General features: G+C 37.2%; 1 protein-coding gene across 1 annotated transcript in view; it reads right to left on the bottom strand.

The window, feature by feature from the left end:
* The window catches only part of LOC126807891 (innexin unc-9), a 129,455-nt gene extending 107,016 nt beyond the window's left edge, over positions 1-22,439 (bottom strand). Inside the window, exon 1 of the mRNA XM_050532762.2 lies at positions 22,290-22,439. Within this exon, the coding sequence (XP_050388719.1) occupies positions 22,290-22,360 (71 nt within the window). The 5' untranslated portion in view covers positions 22,361-22,439. The remainder of the gene's footprint in view (positions 1-22,289) is intronic.
* Between the last annotated feature and the right edge of the window lie 303 nt (positions 22,440-22,742).

The raw sequence follows: 22,742 nt of genomic DNA on the forward strand, positions 1-22,742 counted from the left end.
CGGGTGGCATTTAGATTTAAGCAATTCTTCGAAGGGATCGCGGTGGCGCAGTGTGTGAGGCGCTGGCTATTCAACCAAGAGATTCGTGGTTCGGTCCCGATGCTGGTCGACAATATTCTCCGCGAATTTCTAGTACGGTTGCCCCTTGTCAGTGGTGCAGGACGGAGAGCCTGGCGTGGTGAGTATCTAGTCGTTCGGGTGGTACGCAAACCTGAGGTCACACTGCATATGTCACACTGCATTAGCCTAATCGGTGTAGAAAAGTAGGACGTTAAATCCCATTTCATTTACAAAAGTTGGTAACTTTAAAGATTTTCTGCCCATGAGGTATAATTATAATTTAATCAACAGTTTGTGGCAATTGATGTCTGTGGCATTTCTTTTGTCGTTTAGAATATTTACAATCATAATTCGCAATCAAAACAAAAGCATACTTGATGAATTTTTTCCTGTGAAGTTAGTTGAGTTACCAAGGTAACTTAGCAGTAATGCAGAGCTAAATCAATGAACAAGTACTGTAGTTTCGTATCAGACCTGGAGCTAGTGGACATCAAAAGAGTTGGAATGTCAGTCAGGTATAAAAATAAGATGACTGTTGACTACATGTTTACCTGAACTAGAATAAATGATAATTACTAAATAATTCCAGACAATATTGATTTGTTGAAAAATGAATCCATTTTAGAACATTTCCATTTTTTTTCTGAACACATTCGACAGGGATGGCAGCAGTAGTTGTTTTTCTTGCGGCAGTTGACCGATGTAGTAGTTGGTCTTGTTGCCGTTATCGATTACTGCAGTAGTTTTCCTTTTTGCTGCAGTCGACCACTGCAGGGGTTGTTCCTGTGGCTAAAGACAACCACTGCAATAGTTGGTCTTGTCGCTCCCGTTGAATACTACAGTCACTGCAACGGGTCACACCAGCATATGTTTGTAGGCCGTATGGACCAAATGTCCCTACATCAAAAATTAGGGATTTTCCAGGTGGGTGGGAGAAAGGGGCAAGTCAAAAATAGCGCAGTTGGTTGTTGTTGTGGACTCACCTGAATAGACCATATTATGCTCTTCTTATTGTCAAATTATAGAACAGTTTTTAAATTATTTTTTGGGAGATTCGTTTAGTTTTAAAACGGGTGAAAGTAATGGGGGCGGGGGTACCGGACCCCCTAGTTCCCCGCCTCTTGATTTGCCCTAGCATTTATATGTCAGTGGGGCTAAGGTATCAGTAGAAGATATTTGGTGATAGGTGGGCGTAAGATGGAGTGAACACGATATCTTTTATTTGTAGATAATCTGTTTTCAATTAATATGCTCACGGTGATTTAAGACATCGTTACATTAGACTACAATGATAACGACATCGATTGTAGGAAAAGTTAAGAAGGCCCTTAAGGAAAGAGTTAAGAAGACCTATGAAGGCTTTAATTAGTCTCTAAGATTATCAAATATTTGATTTAGCATCATAGATGGTGGGCGTGCAGCTGCCTACACGAAACCTATTAGCTTCAAAATTCAGTGTCACCATCGTAAATAAATCCTGTCACTTCTTGAGAATTAGATTTAGATTTGTCTTGGATTTGAGAACCCGGGAAGTCGGTGTTATACTATTTTCTATTAAACTGGCATTCTGTGTGTAATAGGCAGAGGAGTCCGAATGGTTAACGCCTGCGCATTGCATCATAAGGTGCGCATTGGATCATAAGGTCTGTCATTGAGTCAACTGGTGTGGTTTCGATTCTCCGCTTGTACGTGACAAGGCGTGACAAGGAGTAGGGTCGCCTGTCTAACCTCGTGGGTTTTCTCCGGGACCTACAGTTTCCTCCCACTGCTAAAGACCCCTGCGCGCAAGCAAATAAATAAAATAAAATTGAACCATATGTTAGTCCCGAATTGTCCTAGTTTGTGTCGAGTGGGCGTTACCACCCCCTCTCTCTCTCTTTCTCTCTCTCTCTATCTCTCTCTCTCTTTCTCTCTCTCTATCTGTGTTTAATATGACAAACAGCTAATAATAGCCATCAACCATCATGAACTGTGTTGAAAACACGAAAATATTGGTATATTTTACAGATTCTGAACTCCCGAGTCCACACTACTGCTCCACGTAACTTTAGGTAGTGGTCAATGTATGCTTGCTTATAACAGAACACCAGATATCGCGTCCTATATACATGAGATGTTAACATGGTGAATAACCTTTCTGGCATTCTGAACTTATAACAAATAAGAGATTTTAAAAGCTTGCCTTTCCAAATACATACTACTTAAACATGAAAACCAAGTGAGAGACAGTCAACATGAACAATGAATGAGCGTTCGTTGTTAATAAACATTGAAATTGTTACTGTGATAAACTTGAGACAAGGTCTACAATTATATTGATTTTCAATCTATCGTCCCCAGGTAATTTTAGGACTGGGTGTGGATATTAGTATTGGAATAGACTCTGAGCAAATGAACAATTATCTTATTCAAATAATGACCGGTATAAGTCAAGGTATATACTGGGGAAAGATGAACTCCGGGGAGAAATGAAATGAAATGAAATGGGCTAATGAAGACGGGCATACAGCATACAGTGGAAATTTTGTATGGACAGCGGCTCCACGAACTACAACTACTGTTATTTTGAATTCCAAATGTCAAGGGTTTTGCACGCCAATGTGTACACGGGGCCTCGACTATACGCTGTTCCTGGTCTGACCCCCCGCCCTGCTCCATTGACAAGGACGAACCAAGCCGGAAAATACGAATGAACGTTTCCGGTCCACACCGGGCTCGAACAATGAACATCCAGGCTAGCGAGCCAGCGTCTTATTCGCCCGACAACGCCAGCTGCCGTATTGAAGAAGGACACCCGAAGGAAAAAATGCGCGAGGTCAGCATAACGTTAGGCGAGGACTTTCTGGTACCCGTTAATTACAACTTGATTGTAAAGTTTAGAATGCACGAGGCCAAGCGAATTCTGTTCGCCAATTTACTTCCCTCGAGTTTCTCTCTCCAGGAAAATAGCAGAGAACTGAAATCAATCGCTTGGTTGAAATTCCCCATACACAGTGGAAGGGAGATAACTACAAAAACAGTCGTCTATGTTTCACTTTACTGGACACAGACCGCCACTATCTGCCCCACTGACTTTGCTCTACTCTAATAGTGTAACTAAATTCAAACCCCTTTCTTCAATTGCAGGGGCAAAGGGAAGAAAGGCTGATCTATTTAAGACTGACAAACGCCATTCAGTGTACTATTTGATATTCCGCCAACTCTTCTTCAAATTTCAACTTTTAGGGTTTCCTTTACGTGCACGCCAACGACTACACGGGTGTGTCTCTGTTTTTCGTTCTATTCGAATGACTCGACGCTTTTCTACATCTTACACTACTGTTAATGAGAAACCAGACTATAATCCTGAAGAACATTATCGGCCAACACCGGGATCGAACTCGAGACCTCCTAGTTAATGAGCCCTAACCATACTCACTGACCCACCGTGGTACCCTTCGAATAGAATGAAGAGCGAGTTGTTTGTTTTCTGTGCTCATTTCAGGCGACCAAAACCATTCTACCTCAAAACCTAAAAACAAATTCGACAGAATTGTTGTTGTTTTTCTTTTGCCATTCTGATGTTTTATCGTCTCTTGAGAATTTATTTATAATTATTCGCCAGTGTATATATTTAAGTTCCAACACTTCGTCTGGTACAACATAAATATACAGAACACGAGAAGAATTTATTCCACAGTATTCTAATGTTAGTATTCATGTGTTCTATCAGTCGACGTTGTTTAATTTTTAGGAACACGTTCGAAATCTGCAGACACGATACATGGTTTGACTTCCCAACTTTCTGCACCAACTGGGATAATGAAGAACCCAACACGCCATGCAATGTGCTATAGAGGCCATTTTGAGGGGGTCACGTGGCTAAGTGGGTAAGACGCTGGCTCGCTACCCTGGAGGTCGGTGTTCCATCCCATCATTGGCCAAGAAAGTTCATCCGGATTTTCCGGCGTGGTTTCCCCTTGTCAGTGATGCAGGACGGAGGGCCTCTAAACGGGAGCCGCAATGCATCAATGAGTCAAATGCTGGTTCGCTAACCTGGAGTTCGTATTGTTAGTGATGCAGGACAGATGACAGCGACTAGTCGTTCGGGTGAGACGAAAGACCGAGGTTGGCATGTACATAAAATAACACTTGATGTTATAATTCGATACAAGAGTGCGCTGTTGTCAGTGTAAAGAGTCCCTCATTGCACACTGCATGGATTATACCCGTCTTCAATAGTCCGGACGTTAAACTCTATATCATTTCGGGGGGTTGGATGGCTGAATGGTTAGCGTGCGCGCGCTGTATCATAAAGTCTGTCATTGAGTCGACTGGCGTGGTTTCGAATCCCCGGTTGTACGTGGCAAGGAGTAGGGTCGCCCGTCCAACCTTGTGGGTTTCCCCCGGTTTCCTCCCACTGCTAAAGACCCCTACGCGCAAGCGAATTATGTAAATAAAATTAAACCATATGTTAGTCCCGAAATGACCTAGTTTGTGTCGAGTGGACGTTAAACCCCATTTCTCTCTCTATATATATCATTTCATTTCATGTTCCTTAAAGGACAAAATTGATGTCAGTCATTATCACGTAATAGAACTGGTTAAACACGTTCTAAATATAATTTTAACAGAGATCATTGCTACGATAGTTGCGTAAAGAAGATTTCAATAAACGGAAGTGACGAAAGCAAAAGGAAAACATGAGTTATACTTCTATATAACTGACTGAAGTGGCGAGTGACACACGAGCGAATTTCTGCTCACTAATAAGAGAGAAAGAAAGGGTGTTTAACGTCCACTCCACACAAACTAGGTCATTTCGGGACTAACACATGGTTCAATTATATTTAAAAAAATTCGCTTGCTCTTACGGGTCTTTGGCAGTGTGTGTGTGGGGGGGGGGCAGAGTAAACCCCCATTCCACTCATTCATTTATCTCTAATACAAGAAGATAATGTTGTTTTGTAGTTTTTATTCATCCATCGTGTACTCTCCAGTACAAGGATGTCTGTCATATTGGCCTTAAGTATGATAATTGATACAATAAAGGGGGAAATTAACTCTTTCCTCAATAAAGACACATTTTTAATTAATAGCAATTAGCGGGACGCTATTTGCTTGAATAAAAACCTCCAGCCTAGAGCAAATTAAAGATGGCCGATATTGTCTAACGTAAAATTACTTTGCGTGCAGAAAAGTAAGAGTAATTTATTTTTTTACCGTTACAGGAATTGCCCTTTGTTGCATCTGCAGTTTTATAGATTTTAGAGAGGACCAAGGGGGATCTGTAACTCGGGTTGAAACGGTGGCGCTCTCTCACTAGCCAGATAGTCTCGTGGTAGATCCAGGTGTTGAACGAGAATGGTATTAGGGTTTTCCCAGCCAAGCATCCAGTCGTTCGGATGGGACGACAAAAGCGGTGCCCATCCGTGTACTTATTAGCGTACAGGTACACGTAAAACATGGTTAACCTTTGAATTTTGATAAAGAGTGGGCGTTCCCTCATAGCACAATGTATGGTGCATGCTCGTCTTTATTAGTGCGTTCGGTACGGTAATGTAGGACGTTAAACCTCATTTCATATATTTATTATTTCATTGATGTTTTTCTTTTCGGTGTTCCCCACCCTTGAACTTAGTGACACTACAAATGTATGCTTTATAAATGCCGTGGGTAAATTATGTCGGTAGAGTGGACTTAAGTATCGAATATATTACCATGGTATTTTGTGCATGCTTCGCTACACTTCTTGAACACGATTGCGGCGATAATGGACTAAAAACGAGGTCACGTGTAATAAATAGTAGGGAACATAAACGACACATTGACCAGACACCTCGCCCCCCGTTTTTTTTTCAACAATTCGTAATGTCAGGCAATCAAACCTCTGTCGATTCACTCAGATATGTTTTTTCTTCAATCTAGTCGTTTTGATTTGCATAAATACTCACACAAAACGATATCATAGCCACTTGTTTCCAATATTTACATTACTTTCGTCCATTTCCATTTTGTCACTGCCGCCATGCGCTGACGTCACACAAAAACCTAACCAACCTCTGAAGTCTTGTATACTTCCGCCTCAAAATGATGAATATTCACCAAAACCTGGCAGAAAATGTATATGCAAACCCTCTTCTTCGATTCTATACCCAAAAGTCAACAAAAACAGCCATGCAAAAGGGGGAAAATGGAAAGGGAGAGAAAGGCTAAAAATATCTTTGACATTTGTTTCAATGGTTTAGTCACTGCGGATTGATTTTGTGTGACGTCAGCGCATGGCGGCAGGTAAAATCGAGTCTTCAACAGGCATTGCATTCCTGGTTTTTTTTTTATTATATATTGTCTGGTTAGACATGGTGTATGCATATATATACGGATAGAATGTCAGACTCCTATGATCGAACTATAGAAATAAAATTAATTTACACTAGTTTCAGAATGGTTAAACTAAAGCGACGAAGACACGGGTCCAACAGAGCAACCGTTGGTGTCACATTCACTTTAACCTACAACTTTTAACCTCTCACCTTTAACCTTTCCACGCGAAAGACCAATAATATAATTGTACAAGTATGTTAGTCTCAAAATGACCGAAGTAAAGTATTGATGTGACCATCCTAAACGAACAAGATCCGGGTACGTCACACGCTACTTCCCCTTTTACCTCTAACCTTTAACCTTTTCATTTGAATGACTAACAACATAAATGTACAAGTTAACCCAGACGGTTTCAATTACTTGGTCTACCTAGAATTTGCCTATGTTACATTCTTCATTTGTTTTACATAGTGATTTCTGTGTAGGACCAAATACCCTCTTCATTTACTTAACCATTGCCGTGTCCAATACAAGCTTCAAGTACGTTGGTCAATAACGTCAACATTGACCAAGCCGAGCTCAATAAAACCGCCAAATATATATGACATTTTCCAATACCCTTCTTGTCCATTTTACACTCAAATTGAACTATTGTGGGGGCTAATCGTATTAAGTCACGGTCCGTTATAATTTGAAATCGGCCATTTCGATATTGCTTGACCACCATTTAGCCGTTTGTCAACGTCGACGAAATAAATGTTATTTTTATTCGAGAGGCTTAACCACATTTCATTACTCAGGTCTCAGAAATACACTGTGATGTCCCTATCGACTTTTATATGGTCACTTCTGTACCATAGCCATTGTGTTGTTTGGTAACATGCACGAGGGTGTTGTGCAATTCCGACAAGAAATGGAATGGGGTTTAAAGTCCTACTTTTCTCAACCATCTGAGCTCATGAAGACGAGTATAACCTATGAGAGACATTTTGAGTTTAAGTCCACTCTTCGTTGATTTGCAACTACCTAAGGGTCATTTACGTACACGCTAATGCGTACATAGGACCTTAGATTTTCGTCCAGACTCTCCATCTTACATCACTGACTTTGGGAAATCAGGCTGGAAAATCTGCACGAGCTGTACCGGCCACCACTAAGACCTATCTCGGGATGTTCTACTTACTGAGCAAGCTCCTTCTGTGGTTCCTCTAGTGACGATAAAACTACCCAGTTTTCTAAGAGCTCACACGCCGAGGGATGCATTGAAACCTTCGTCACATCTCCCTATTTATATATTTGTAATTTCAATTATTTTTACATCATTCGTAATAAAAACTTATATTTCGAAATACTTCCAGACAGGCCAACAGATAGAGCATACACTAACGGTAAAAGACCATTAACCATGACCTTTCTAGTAGTAGAATACGTTCAAGGTTAATAATAGCATTTCCCTTAGCAGTGTTAGCTAAAGTCAGGTTACGTTCAAGAATAGCATTTACCCTAGTCGTGTTAGATAAAGTCAGGTCGTTCAAGAATAACATTTCCCCTAGCCGTGTTAGCTAAAGTCAGGTTACGTTCAAGAATAGCATTTCCCCTAGTCGTGTTAGATAAAGTCAGGTCGTTCAAGAATAACATTTCCCCTAGCCGTGTTAGCTAAAGTCAGGTTACGTTCAAGAATAGCATTTCCCCTAGTCGTGTTAGATAAAGTTAGCATAGATTCAAAATTAGCCATGTTAGCTAAAGTTAGGGTACGTTCATGATTAAGAATAGTTTTCCCCCTAGCAGTGTTAACTAAAGTTAAGAGTTCGCCCCCCCCCCCCATACCATCGTTGAATTTCAACTGTCAAAACGATTTACCAATTTGGGTAAATTTAAACCAAGAACGTTCATGTCACGCAGCCTTTTTTAAAATGTCTAATTCTAAATCTTTTTATTTAACGAATTTGTGTCTGCTAATTTTGTGAACGTGTTGCCACAAACACTTTTCATTTTTCATAATCCAATTTCACAAGAAAATGACAAACACTAGAAGTGACATCTAGTAAAATATAGTAGACGTACAGATTTGTCATGGGAAAAGACTATATTACACACGGAAATATATCATTGGCCGATAAGCTAAGATTAACGACCTATTGCACGCTGTCTTTTTACATAACGGAAATGGGTTAACACTCCGTAAGCGGTTACCTTATGAGAATGAAATTGGGTTTAACGCCCTTCTTATCTGTACCCCTCAGGCTAACGAAGATCCATCCATTCTTCGTCGAATCTTTCGTTCCTTCGGAGGTTTTACGTCCGTTTTCACCTCGGGTGGTATCGCAGACAAGTGTTTCCGAAGAAATTTGCCAGAGAAGTCACATAGTAGGCTTATTATTCCAGCTTGGATTGAAGACGTGAGATTGATTGGTAGGTCTATTCGATCTCGTTTCCTAAATAAAGGCCCATTGCCTTTTGCAGGGAAACGTCCGACCTTAAATTTCATTCAAGGAGTTGCTCGTCGAATTCGAACTGAATCTGTAAGACCTACTTACACCCTTCATTCAGCCAATGAAACACTGGCAATCACGGTTTTAACCAATGACAATGGTTCAAAACAGATTGTAAAGAGAACAGACAGTCCATAAAGAAATAGTTAAATCTTATGTAGAGTAGACCAACATAATATAGGTCAAATTTAAATTAGGTTACACAAAAACAGAAAAATATATTTAAATGTATGCCTTCATTGGTCCTTTTTTTATAACAAAAATCTGGTGAAACTGTTATAATAACCTCTATTTTTTGTAATGCTTTCAAATAAAACTAAATATCGGCCAGACAAAGGGAAGGAAATGGGGTTTAACGCCCTGCTTTACTGACGGATTTGCCAGATGGCAGAAAATAAATTCATAAGTGGTATGGGATGTTCACGTACATAGCCTGACTCGTGCATATCCAGTAAAGTACACTTCCTGTCTCGCCCATACCTTGTCCTATACACACTCTGTCTCGTGTATAAACTGGCCCGTTATCCTGAGGTCGCGTGATCGATCTCTGCATTGGCCTCATGTCAGTGGTGCAGGACGCAGGGCCTGACAAGGACAGCTGTCTAGTCGTTCGGATGGGACGAAAAACTGTGACCGCGTGTATACATTGACATGCACGTAAACAATCTCTTGGAAGTTGGAATTCAATATAAGAGTAGGCCATAGTGCCGCTGCCTGGGCAAAATTTCCCTCATAGCACTCTGTATATTGTACGCACGTCTTTATTGGCCCGTATAGGAGCAGAACAGTAGGACGCTAAACCCCATTTCATTTCATTCCATTTCATTGCACCAAACAAAGGAATAGTTAAAACTTCATTTTGTATTTCATGTAGCTAATCATTGCTGTTTTTGTTGTTTCTATAAATACCCAATTACATTAAAAACTATAATATCTAACGTTGTGTATATAGAGAATATCAGTAAAATAGCTATATATTGCTGCATACCTATTAAATATTCATAAAGATAACTGTATGCTTGACTAGAAACCACACAATAATAACCACATACATCGTTCATTGTCTCATCAAGCAAAACAGGCAACTTTCTCAAATGACGTACGCATTAGGACTTCTTTTGGGCGATTTTTTCTTTTGTTAAAAAACAAAACACAATAATTCATAAAACGCATAATAAAAATCGATTACTTTATGTAAACAAATGTTTTATCCTTGGTTTTGACAAATGAGATAAAAACCTCCATTAATTACAAACACGACATAACAGATCGTATACATATATATATTTCTAAAAACAATATACTATTTGTTTATAGACCATATAATTTGAAAATAACAATGAAAAGTAAACAGATGCGTTACGAAACAAAATTTCTTTAATTTCTTTTTTTAAAAACAATATTTTATTTAGAAATTGAAAGTGATCCAGAAACAGGCAAAGCGTACATGAGCTTTCTCAGAAATACACAAATTAATATGGCTATATAAAAGAAATAGGTGAATAAACAACAAAGAAAAACATATCCAAAAACAATAATATATTATTTTGATACAGAGACTGTTGCGTTTATGTAATTAAAATCGTAACGCAGTGGTAACAATATCGCAACGCAGTGGTAACAATATCGCAACGCAGTGGTAACAATATCGCAACGCAGTGGTACCAATATCGCAACGCAGTGGTAACGATATAGCAACGCAGTGGTAACAATATCGCAACGTAGTGGGAACCTGGTATAAATTACAAATGACACCTAAAATCACGACTCGTGTACTGATGTTAAAATGTTTATTATGCCTTAAATATTGGATATTAGAGTTCCCTTATTTTCACGACAAGATAACAATTTCAATATTGATTGAAATGGATCGATATTGATCATTAATCCGTGTTTTTAATTGCGAATTTTATGGAAAATTTTAAGTCAGAGGTTTAGCTCCGTTAATATACTACTGCTCTTCTTTATCATTACTACGTTTTAAAATATGTTTAAAGGAGCTAAATCGCTAATATTTGGGACCAAGAAATTGACACAAATGGGTCGCAACGCATATAATAATATAATGTGAATGTATATAAACTGATTTATATTCAACCGTTTCTGTTTTTACTGTAATATCTAATCAGTTATGTTCGGCGAAATACGCCAGAAGTTTCAATTAATAGCAATACTTAGCGTCTGGTTATTCCAGTCTACACCGATGATATTTATTGTACATGCTCTCCAGATAAGAATATATAGTGTCACCATTTGACATGACTTATGGAATATGTCTAGCCGCGTTCTTTGAGTCCCTTGTTCCAAATGGCGCTGAAACGCATTATGGTACACGATTCGTGTACCAATAGTAAAATGTTTATTTTGTCTTGAATATTGGATATCAGAAGCCCATCTTATCCCTGTAAGATCACAAGACCAATGTTGATTTGAACTGACAAATAATTCGTGTTTTCAATGTAGAAGATTTTTGATGATATTGAGTTCGAGACTTAGCTACTTTAAAGTGACACTCCATCGAGAGTTAGCTACTTTAATTTCATCAAATATATCAATTATATGTTTGTAAGTATTTGTGGGTTATGACGTATGAGTAGCTGATGATTTAACTATCCTCGTCAAAACGTCAACATGTAATGAAATGAAATGGGGTTTAACGTCCTACTGTTCTGCTCAGACTTGGCTAATAAAGACGGGCATACACGGGCAGCGACACTATGGCCTACTCTTATATCGAATACACTGCCAAGAGATCTTTTACGTGCATATGTCAAACTGTACATGTTCATAATCTCCCTCCGTGCCATTTATTAATATATAGTTGCACATTAGAATGAGCTAAGAGACAGTGTTATAACATTTGATGAAACATTAAGACCGTGGTACCCCAACAAGAATCAAAAATTTATAAGTTTACTAATCGGTTACAAACTATTGTATCATTTACAATTGAATCACTTTAAAATACAATCAATAGAGAATATTAATAGTTCTGGAATATTCAGTAATCCATAGTTACAATAAGGTTTATCTTTTAAAGATAGCTGAAATATTGATCAATCTTTCACAGATAAGAAAAACCAAAGTGAAACTCTTCAGATTGGTAAAAACTTTGGTCAAACGTTTGGAAAATAAGCAAAAATTTTGTAAAACTTTTATAAAACTCTGTAAAACTTTGTAAAATGCTGTAAACTTTTGTACAACGTTTATAAACAAGTAAACCTTTCAATGAAAAGTGGTAAAATTTGTGAGGATAAGTAAAACTTTTGTAAAACTTCTACAGACATATAAAACAATTTAAAAAAAAACAAAACTATGTCAAAACGGTTAAAGCCAATAAAATCTTATTGGCGTGTATATTTGATTCGTGCACGACACCTGTTGCTATTTATAGTTATCTGACTGAAGTTCTAAAAGTTTTCAATTTCCTGTAATCTATTGCAGTTAAACCTATTTTTGACCCCGTGGTGCTATAACCTTGCTTGGTCTAATCGTTTTTTTTTTCTTATTGTTTTGTTTTGTTTGTTGGGAAGGGGGGGGGGGGTAACATGTGCACGTTTCGATTCCTCGTTTGTACGTGACAAGGAGTAGGGTCGCATGTCCAACCTCGTGGGTTTTCTCCGCCCCCACCCCAGAAGCCAAAGACTCCTACGCGAAAGCGAATCATTGAAATATCATTGAGTGGACGTTAAACCCTATCTCTTTCTCGTGAATAGTTCGGTTAAGACCTGAATCGACCGTTTGTGTTCCGAATCAACAGCTTGATGAATGTCGTTGCAAATCACGAGTTTGTTCAAGACGTAATCGAATGTGTTAGTGGGTTTCCTTCCTCTTTGGTGACCTATCCCCTGGCTATTTTTAATATTCCAACCGTTTCAATAAAACGACAGCTATACAGAATCAACGAGTTGCTTCGCTTCCGACGCTGAACCGCGCCCTCAATGTCCCAGTGAGTATGAAGCGCTGGGTCACAAACTATACGGACCAATCAGATTGTTTAGCAGAGGTTTCCCTTGTCAGAAGATGCAGGCGTGTTCCTGTACTCGTTGACGTAAAGGATCCATTGACAAAAGTCGATGACGAGAAGGTGGGAACGCCCTGCATGTGACATGCCCATTAAGCAGGACTTTGAATCCCATTTTATTCATTGGTTTCAACTTCACAATGTTCATAAATATTTTATTCGATAATAGATTAGCTAGAACTATTAATAGCCAAACTATAGCTATTTCAAGAGAAAATGAAGACCTGTTTAGATTTTTTTTTTTACCCCATTCCATGTCACCCTTTACATGACAAGTGGGGTATGGACTTGAAACGATCATCTACGGATTTACTTAGACAAAATGCAGTCAGAAGCACCGCTGTCCTGGCAAAAGTAGCACCCCTTGCATTGAAAACCTTTTAAGCCAGACAAAGTCTGAAAATGTCATTATAGACGATTTAATTCTGATATTATTCCATGTAATCAAGAATTATTTGAACGGAATCGCAGTGTATTTACATATCTGTATATACGTTTTGACCATGTTGATATTTTGTTGAAGCTGTAAAAACAACATCCCGCGACTTGCACCAATGTCTCCAGTTGTACAATTCTAAGTGTATTTTGAATTATACGGCCTTGTAAAATCAAAGACGTGCTTTACTATATATTTACCGCCAAAAGCATTTGTAAATCATTATTACATTTTTATACATTTTTATTTCTATTTTGATGCGGTTGAAATCGATTCGACGACCTGTTCCATTGTTCCTGGTTGTCATAGAAGCCACGCGACTTGCACCACGTGTCACCCCAGCTTATAAACAACATTGATTTCATAATATTTAATTATCATTATAACACGGGCAGGCTTATAAATAATTTACTCGTTAAAACAACGCCGTTTACAACATACACACACATTATAAGCCGACCAACAAAAGATACTGTTTTCACATTCAAGTGTTGAGCTTGTTTGTCCTTGTTTTTTTTTCTCTGATTCGACTTAAACAGATATTCAATCAATCATAATTCCCATTCTTTACTTCAGATATTAGATGAGAAAAAACACATCTTGACGATTTTCTCCTTGTGGACTAAAAAACAAAATCATTCAACTCTGTAAAGTTTCCTTCTGGGGAAACCCTACCTTGAAATATTCATGGTTCGAGAGGATTAAGCAGAGAATATCGATCGATACAATTAAATTTAGATCTGACATAGATTTATTCCTAATTGATGGAATTGATTTATGGTCTTTATTCAAGAAATTAAATGAATGAGGTTAAACACCATCATATGGCCATTTTCAAATGAAGTACATTTGTAGTTTAGTTTTTTTTACACGAGAGAACTGTGCTATATCACAATAAAAGGAATTAATAAAAGAAGAATTTTTTTAATAAAGGTTACACCACATTACATTAATGTATACAAAAACCCTGTGACCGAATTCTTTTAATCCGCGATATACTACATAAGATGACTTTAAAACAAACAGTAAAATAATTATCTTAATAAATGTTGTGCTGCATTACATTTTCATTTTAAACAAAACAAACCTATATTTAAATTTAGAAAAAATAAACCTAGTGAAAGAATTCCTTTAAATAACGGTTATACTAACTTTACACTACCTTGAAATAATAAAAAAAAAACGTTGAAAGAATTCTTTTGATAAAGACTGCAAAATCAATCCTTTGTGACAGATATTTGTGCGAAGGCCCGAAATTTCAACTTTTTTTCCAAAACAGATTATAAGGTATCATTGAGCACCTGGCTGTAATACAAACAGGAGCCGGTTCATCAAAATGGTACTAACAAGCTGGTTTATTCTAGAGTAATAATAGTGATATTTTGTTAAATCAAATAACTATGATTACGGGAACAATCACAGTCTTCGGTTTAACTCCAAAATTTACAGTTAAGGAAAAATTATTTGCCATAAGGGCATATGTATTAAAGTAATTTAGGAAACTGTAATACATTTCAATTTGGTTTGTTTTTTTTTGGGGGGGGGGGGAGGGGGGTTGTAAGGCCCTGGCGTTGACCGAGAAAGATCCTCGGTATTTATCAGTCGGGTGACCGCTTGAGAGTAGTGTCCCCTTGCGAGTACGAGTAGTGTCCCCTTGCGAGCACGAGTAGTGTCCCCTTGCAAGTAATGCCGGCCGTGCGACCAATAAAGGTCAGTTCAAATTTGACGAAGAGTAGGCAAAAATCGAAGCCACATTTCATTCCATCTTTGTTCGGTCTATGTTGTGTTCAGCAGTTGTCCTGTATTGTATATTTAAAGTTAATAAGGTTATGTATCATGAAAGGGCGACCGTGGATATAAATAGAGATGCCGGTATACGGCCACTTTGTGATTACAAGCTACAATAGAAGATATGTATGTAAATAAATGTATACTGTAGTTCTCTGGGGGCGTTAGTTATTCATGAATGCAATGGTTATTTATAGAAAACAACAAAAATACACAGACAATTAAAAATAACGAGCAAAGAATATGGTTTCTTATCTCTCACAGACAATTAAATTGATGTATATTATAATAATAAAAAAAAAATAATCAGTTCACAATTTGTTTATGTATAAAATAGATTTGATTGGGAATTTAAATGAATCGACTGAGCTCATGTCTAAAAAAAACAATATCAATATATATTCTCTGTTGTGTAAAAGCATGTAATATAATTAGGGAAATCAAGAATACAAATATAGAAAGTACCAAAGTAGTTTTTAGTTCCATTTCTTTTTTCCCCAAAACGTCATAGCAATAGAACTTTCAAATGAAAATAACGACATTGCTATAGAACTTTCAAATGAAAATAACGACATTGCTATAGAACTTTCAAATGAAAATAACGAAATTGCTATACCCCAGTGATTTAATCTTGCTAAGTGTGCCGCGAAATTTTGAACAGCACAATAAGAAAATGTAAAAACCACGTGATCCTAATTGAGTATTCACTGGTGTCTACTGATAAGTTCATAGCTGTGTTTTTCTTTATTTAGTTTGAGTAATTCTATGTGTCTATGACGTGTCTCTGTCTACGGTTGTATGCCGTCTGATTTATCATGATTTTATTTCGCAAAATTCAAATATTTTTCATATATATTTTGCCATCTGTGCCGCTATTTTTTCATGCGTGTTCCAATGTGTGCCGTGTGCAAAAAAAGTTGAGAACCACTGCTATAGACATTTCAAATGGAAATAACGGCATTGTTATAGAACTTTCTTAGGGAAATAACGGCATTGTTATAGAATTTTATCATGGAAATAACGTCATTGTTATAGAACTTTCTAATAGAAATAACGACATTGCTATAGACATTTCAAATGGAAATAAAGTCACTGCTATAGAACTTTTTAATAGAAACAACGTTATTGTTATAGAAGTTTAAAATGTACTTTCTAGGATTTTCAGATATTATTCACTAGTCAGTGACAGAATTACAGCACAATCTCGAAAAGTCACATGCCGGTAATAAAAATGTCTGGCGATTTTCAAATATTTTCCAACGTTTGTTGACATAACAAAAGCAATCTGTCGAAAAGTCATATGTCGTTAATAAGATTAAATTGGCCATTCAAATAAATTGAATGCAATCGCAATGCCACTGCCTTGACTGACTAGTAAAGAATTTGCATTAAAATTACTATTTTGTTCAAAAGTTTCTGTGGATTTAATTGAATCTCATTTAACGATAAAGAGACGATAACTTCAGTTGTACACACATCCGATTGTTCTAACTGAACCCCGACTTTGATGGATGATCATGAATTTAACAGATACTCGATATCAACCTGTCCATTTCACTAACAATGACCAAGAAAGAAATATCCTAGTCAATTGTCTTTATTATCGAATTCATTAAGGCCGATTGCCTCCCTTGTGCACTTACCACATGCTTTCGGAGCGTTGCCAACTTCATAATGGCGGCTCGACAAATTTTAATGACGCATTATGTAACGCAACATGCAGATAAATAAAATACAAATGGGTTTTTGAGATGTCGGGTGATTTCCCCAGAGTATCGCAAACAGAAGTAAAACAAGTTCTTCAATTAATTCCCCTCTACGATCAAGGCCCAAGTCTACACAAATAGCGCATTTATGTCTTGTACATATCAATGCAAGTTTCAGCAAATCAATTTAAACATACCTACTGTCGTATCAAAGGTCACAAAAGTAATGAAAACTTTAATATATAATTTCTTTAGAGCCCAATTTCCCAGTGCAATAGTATGATATAATGAGAGAGAGAGAGAGAGAGAGAGAGAGAGAGGGAGAGAGGGAGAGAGAGATTCATTCCAACAATTCGCTTGCGCGTAGGGGTCTTTAGCAGTGGGCGGAAACCGCAGGACCCGCAGGGAACCCACGAAGTAGGACAGGCGACCCTTCTCCTTGTCACGTGCTAATGGGGAATCGAAACCGCACCACTTGACTCAATGACAGACCTTATGATTTCACGCGCACGTGTTAAACCACTAAACCATCCAACTTCCCTATGATGTAATGTGTCTAGCAACCTTTCTTGACAGTAAATATGCGTTATCTCTAATTGATGGGATTATTGTTGTAATGTCTCTATCATTATCTATCGTAACGTAATGTCCCACACATATACACAATGACGTAATATCTATAGTGATGTTCCACATATATACCCAATGACGTAATATCTCTAGTGATGACCAAAATATATAAGTAATACCTCTAGTGAGTAGTGATGTCCAACATATATACACAACGACGTAATATATTTAGTGATGTCCAACATATACCCCCAATGACGTAATATATCTAGTGATTTCCAACATATATCCCCAATAACGTATATATCTAGTGATGTGCAACATATACCCCCAATAACGTAAATATATATCTAGTCATGTCCAACATATACCCCTAATAACGTAATATATCTAGTCATGTCCAACATATACCCCCAATGTCCGATAACTCTGGGTGTTATAATAATATAACTATCCACGACAGTAACTACCAAGTGGTATAAGGTCTCCAGCTGTGTGATCTGGCTAAGTTGAAGTACCGTCTCTTTTCAGAGATTTATAATCAAACATTGACACTTTGCTTCGCAGGACATTGTCTGGATAATGTAGAGCTCCGACACAATGACCATATTCAGAGATTTCAAAATACACATCAGTTCTCATTCTAGTGTTGACTGTTGACCATATGCCAATACTATTACTATTCTATCTCCAATAAATCGTTGGAAAAATTGGCTAATTTTACTAGAGACTGTAACAATGTTTTCAATCATGATAGTTCAGTATAATAAGTGGGCCAAGTTATAGGTAATCGAATTTGTACAAAGCTTTGAAGTTGTGTCCAGAAGAGTGTAACATACCAACTGCTAGAAATAAGGGTTTACAGACGGTTGGAAGGGAATGGGGAGGAGGGGGAGCGGGGGCTATTGTCAACATGATTAGGCAGGGTTGGATCCCTAAAGAAGTTAATATTCTCACGTAGTTTGGGGACCCTATTTAGTCCTGAATTTACGCAGTTTTCTTGGTGAATTAGTAAGGTCGTACTTTGAAATAGTAAATTACATTCAATGGTTTGTAGTCTCTGGGGGTCTGGTACTCAAGATATAATATAGAAAGCACCATTTACAGTCAGTTTTTCGAAAATGTTATCATAACGGGGGAGGGGAGTGGGGGGCGGGGCACCAAGAATCATACTAATTACTGAAGTCAAGTGCGCAGTGCCAAAGGAAATAAATTTTATAAACAGCATAGGTGCCGCAGTCTTACGAATTCCAGGTCCTATTGTTGCTTCAAGTGCATGTTAATGTGTACGTTGTTTCATCCCACTAAGTATCTGAACCAGACCATTCTCGTCTAGTGCTCAGCTACCCAATCACTCGACTACCACGGCCCTCAGGCATTTCAAACTCATTTCTTTAATGTTAAAACATAAAGAACGTCGTAGGGGTGTAATCTCGTTTCGTCTGATTATGCATTATTTATCCCGGACGTCAATCAAGCTATATTTGTATTGTTCATGACCCAGATTTGGATGTTGAATAAAATGTGGATGTTTAAACATACATTATGCAAGAGCTAAATCTGCCTATTGCAGGTCTTTCTTTGGGTCTGAAAGGTTATATAAACTATTAAATAGACATTTATTAACATGAAAAGAACTTAATCAACTCTCGATGTGATCTTATGTGTCGGATTTTCACTGGATTTGCTGCTCAACATTCATTGATGATTTAATCCAAAAATGGATTATCAAGACTATGTTTTTATCGTACTGACTTTTGTAATGATGTTCGAGACTAGGTCTAAAATTCAAAGGCTAATATCTCGGTTTAGAGTAGAGCAATTTGACTGAAAGTTTCTGCATATTCCTTTTACATTATCCAGTTTTTAACTATTATAGTGAGAACTGTCTAATCTTCCATAATGCCCGTTTAACTTAGATTAAACAGAATGTTATAGATTACAAGGCACATGCCCATTTAGAATACCCATTTCATATTCCTAAAGCATCCAAATAATCAACATTACAAAAAATATATATATTTTGAATGTTTCTTGAAACGACCCAGTGCAATACGATCATCTCTACAGTCCCAAATTTACGTCAGTAAGAGTAAGATGGCGATTAATATTAACACGTTTAAATGTTTAAATCTCGTTTATGGGAATTTGTGACGTTACAGGATAGTTGACGTCATTATTAGATTTGGTAACTCGCGTTTATCCTCTCTATAATATTGCTGTATTGGGCTGTAAATTGTGACACGTATTATGCACGAGACGGATTCATCTTACTATCTATAGGTCAACCCGATGTCACTTCCACTTCCATATTCAAACCAAAACATAAATTTTCAAGGTCGAGACCCCACCCGCCACAATTGACATTTGTAATAGATCGAAAACCTCCATGACAAGTATTGGGACGCTCTATTCTTTAGAAAGAAACATTATGACATACAAGTCACACACACCAATATAAAATTAAAATTGTCCGAACCATAAAAAATACGAAACCCTCTGAATGAGAACTGTTATCAAATCTGTTAAGAGTTGTTGTTTGTTATAATTTTTATTCCAATACAGTGTATAATTATCATATTATATGGGCACCTGGATTTAATTAAAATTGCTTACATAAATTATAAAGTAGGCATAAAATAGGGTTATAACATAAACTAAAAGTTCTTTGATATAAAAATTTCACTTTAAGCATGCTCTGTTTGTGCATAACTCCATAAGATTTGAGGACACCGTTACAATAATGGCGGTTACATGGGTCATCTGTGCACTTCATGTGTCACAAACTAAAGCCACCCTAACATATAGCTAGCTACACATACATTTATAAATATAGTTAACAGTTTAAGATAGGGATACTATTCCCAACATTAGGCTGGTATTTGTCACAGAAATTCAGCCAAATCAATACAATGTTTACTTCCAAACTTCCATTTGCATGTACACGTATTTGCTAATCAATGTAATTAAGAAACTGTTTCTCCCTGAATCGCTCAATCAAAATACATAACAATCGTCTCCCTTTCGATAACAAATACTACACAGTTAATATGTGCCGGTATTTACCGTACTGCTAATATATAACGTAAATCAGGGGCGTTGGTTGGCCGAATGGTTAGCGCGTGCGCGTTGTATCATAAGGTCTGTCATTGAGTCAACTGGCGTGGTTTTGATTGCCCGGTTTTACGTGACAAGGAGTAGGGTCGCCCGTCCAACCTCGTGGGTTTTCTCCGGGTCCTCCGTCCAACCTCGTGGGTTTTCTCCGGGTCCTCCGGTTTCCTCCCACTACTAAAGACCCATATGTTAGTCTCGAAATGACCTAGTTTGTGTCGAGTGGACGTTAAACCCCATTTCTCTTTATATATAACGTAAGTCTAACAAAACTCAAACCTACAATTTGTAACTCAAATGTTCCATTTCGATAAATATACTGCCGTATCAATCTGTAGCTTATGTAACGTAATACTAGTATAACTCAGATAATTCGATGAACAAATATATTATGATATATAACAGAACAATGTACGAACTTTTTTATCAAATATATAACTCAAATGTTCCATTTTTCATAAACGTTATACAAATAATTCGATGACCAAATATGTTAATATGCAGCTCAAACGTTCAGTATTTTATAAACGCTATACAACTAATTCGATGACCAAATATGTTAATATGTAAGGTAAATAACGTAACGTAAGTCAAACTAAGTATTTCAAACCTCAAATGTTCACTTTGTTGTAAAAGCTATATAAAGCAACTTGTAACGTTAAAACTCAAAATCTAACTCATGTCCCTGAGAACATATTTATTCAAACATTTCTCAATAGTCAACATGTAACGTAAGTCATATAACGGCAACTGAACTAAAAAAATCCGATATTTTAAAATGTATATATTCGGCCCACCGCCTTCAACTATAACTAAGTTTCTGTTTCATGTAACGTATGTGACATAAGAGCAACTGAACTAAGAAATCCGAAATTTTAAAATATAAATTCGGCCCACCGCCTTCAACTATAAGTTTCTGAATCCATAAGACAAGTAAATCAAAACTTGCAAGTTCAATTTAAATTTAGCTAAATTCCTTTAATGGTAACTTAGTTGAACTTGTGCCTTATAATATCATAAAACATTGACATCTTTGCTTTCTGTGGTTATGTCGCGCCAGATTGCAAACCAAATTCAATCGAAACATCTTCAAGTCAGACACGGTAATAAAGCTAATGAAAATATATCTATATGGATATGCCAAGAGTCGGCCATAAATAACATCGGATATTCCCTAATATATTTAAATACATAAAAATAGTCCCAATGAATGTCAATAATACCATATATGTACATAAGATATATGTATATATTAACACCTTAACCTCGTTATTATGGTCTTCCTTTACAATTAACACCTATATATGCTTTATGCCATTGGCTGCCTAGCAACAGCGCAGAGTCTCCAAGCTTGGAGAACACAATATGGCCGCCATGTCTGCCCAACTCTGATTAATAATAGTAAATTACGGGAGTAGAAATTCTATATGCCCAATCAATAAGTGGTTACATTCCTACTTTTTGCCCGCCATATCCAATCCCATGGTTCAATATAACTTGCACGTTCGCGGAAATTTCGCCCCTATTATGATATGTGATCCTGCATATCCGCGAAGCTTCTAAAAGTCCAAATACTACAAGGAGTTTGACATTTAGTCATTTAGAAACAAACTTCTCCAAAACTATAAACACAACAAACTCTACTTCGTTCATTACTCAATGATAAACATACAACTCGAGCAGACGTCCAAGCACGTGCGGGGAATATAAACAAACATTACTAATAAGAATTCTAAAAGTTGTTTATAAAAATGTACAGATAAATTTGAGAGTTTTGTTTGATATTTGTATTTACTTACTCGGATAAGTGGTGCATTTCTGTCCCGCACTCGCCCTTTTTGATTCTGCTTAATTTTGGAGCAATTTTCATCCAAAGCCATTGAAGATAATCCCAGCACACATATAGTTTTAACGAATTTAACACCCAAAACACTTAATACGGAGGCACAATAAATACCGCGCCAAGTAACTCTCAGAGTATATGTCCCGTTGTGTTTCCAAAAGATGTCGTCTGCTAGCTGTTTCCGCTTCTGCGTGTAGGGCAGCACGAGACGCGTGCAAGAAGTTCTATCATGTGGTATATTCCAATCCAATGCTGGTCATTAGAGAGTGAGTTTTAATAGAATACTGTACTATTTCTTCTCGTTTACATGTGTTATCTTTGATAGCATTTAACCAATAAAAACAAGACCGATTCACTCCTAGAGTGATTACGTCACTACTACTGCCTGCTCATGAAATATTTGTATTAT

Source organism: Patella vulgata, chromosome 9 (genome assembly GCF_932274485.2).
Source record: "Patella vulgata chromosome 9, xgPatVulg1.2, whole genome shotgun sequence".
Lineage (NCBI taxonomy): Eukaryota > Metazoa > Mollusca > Gastropoda > Patellidae > Patella > Patella vulgata.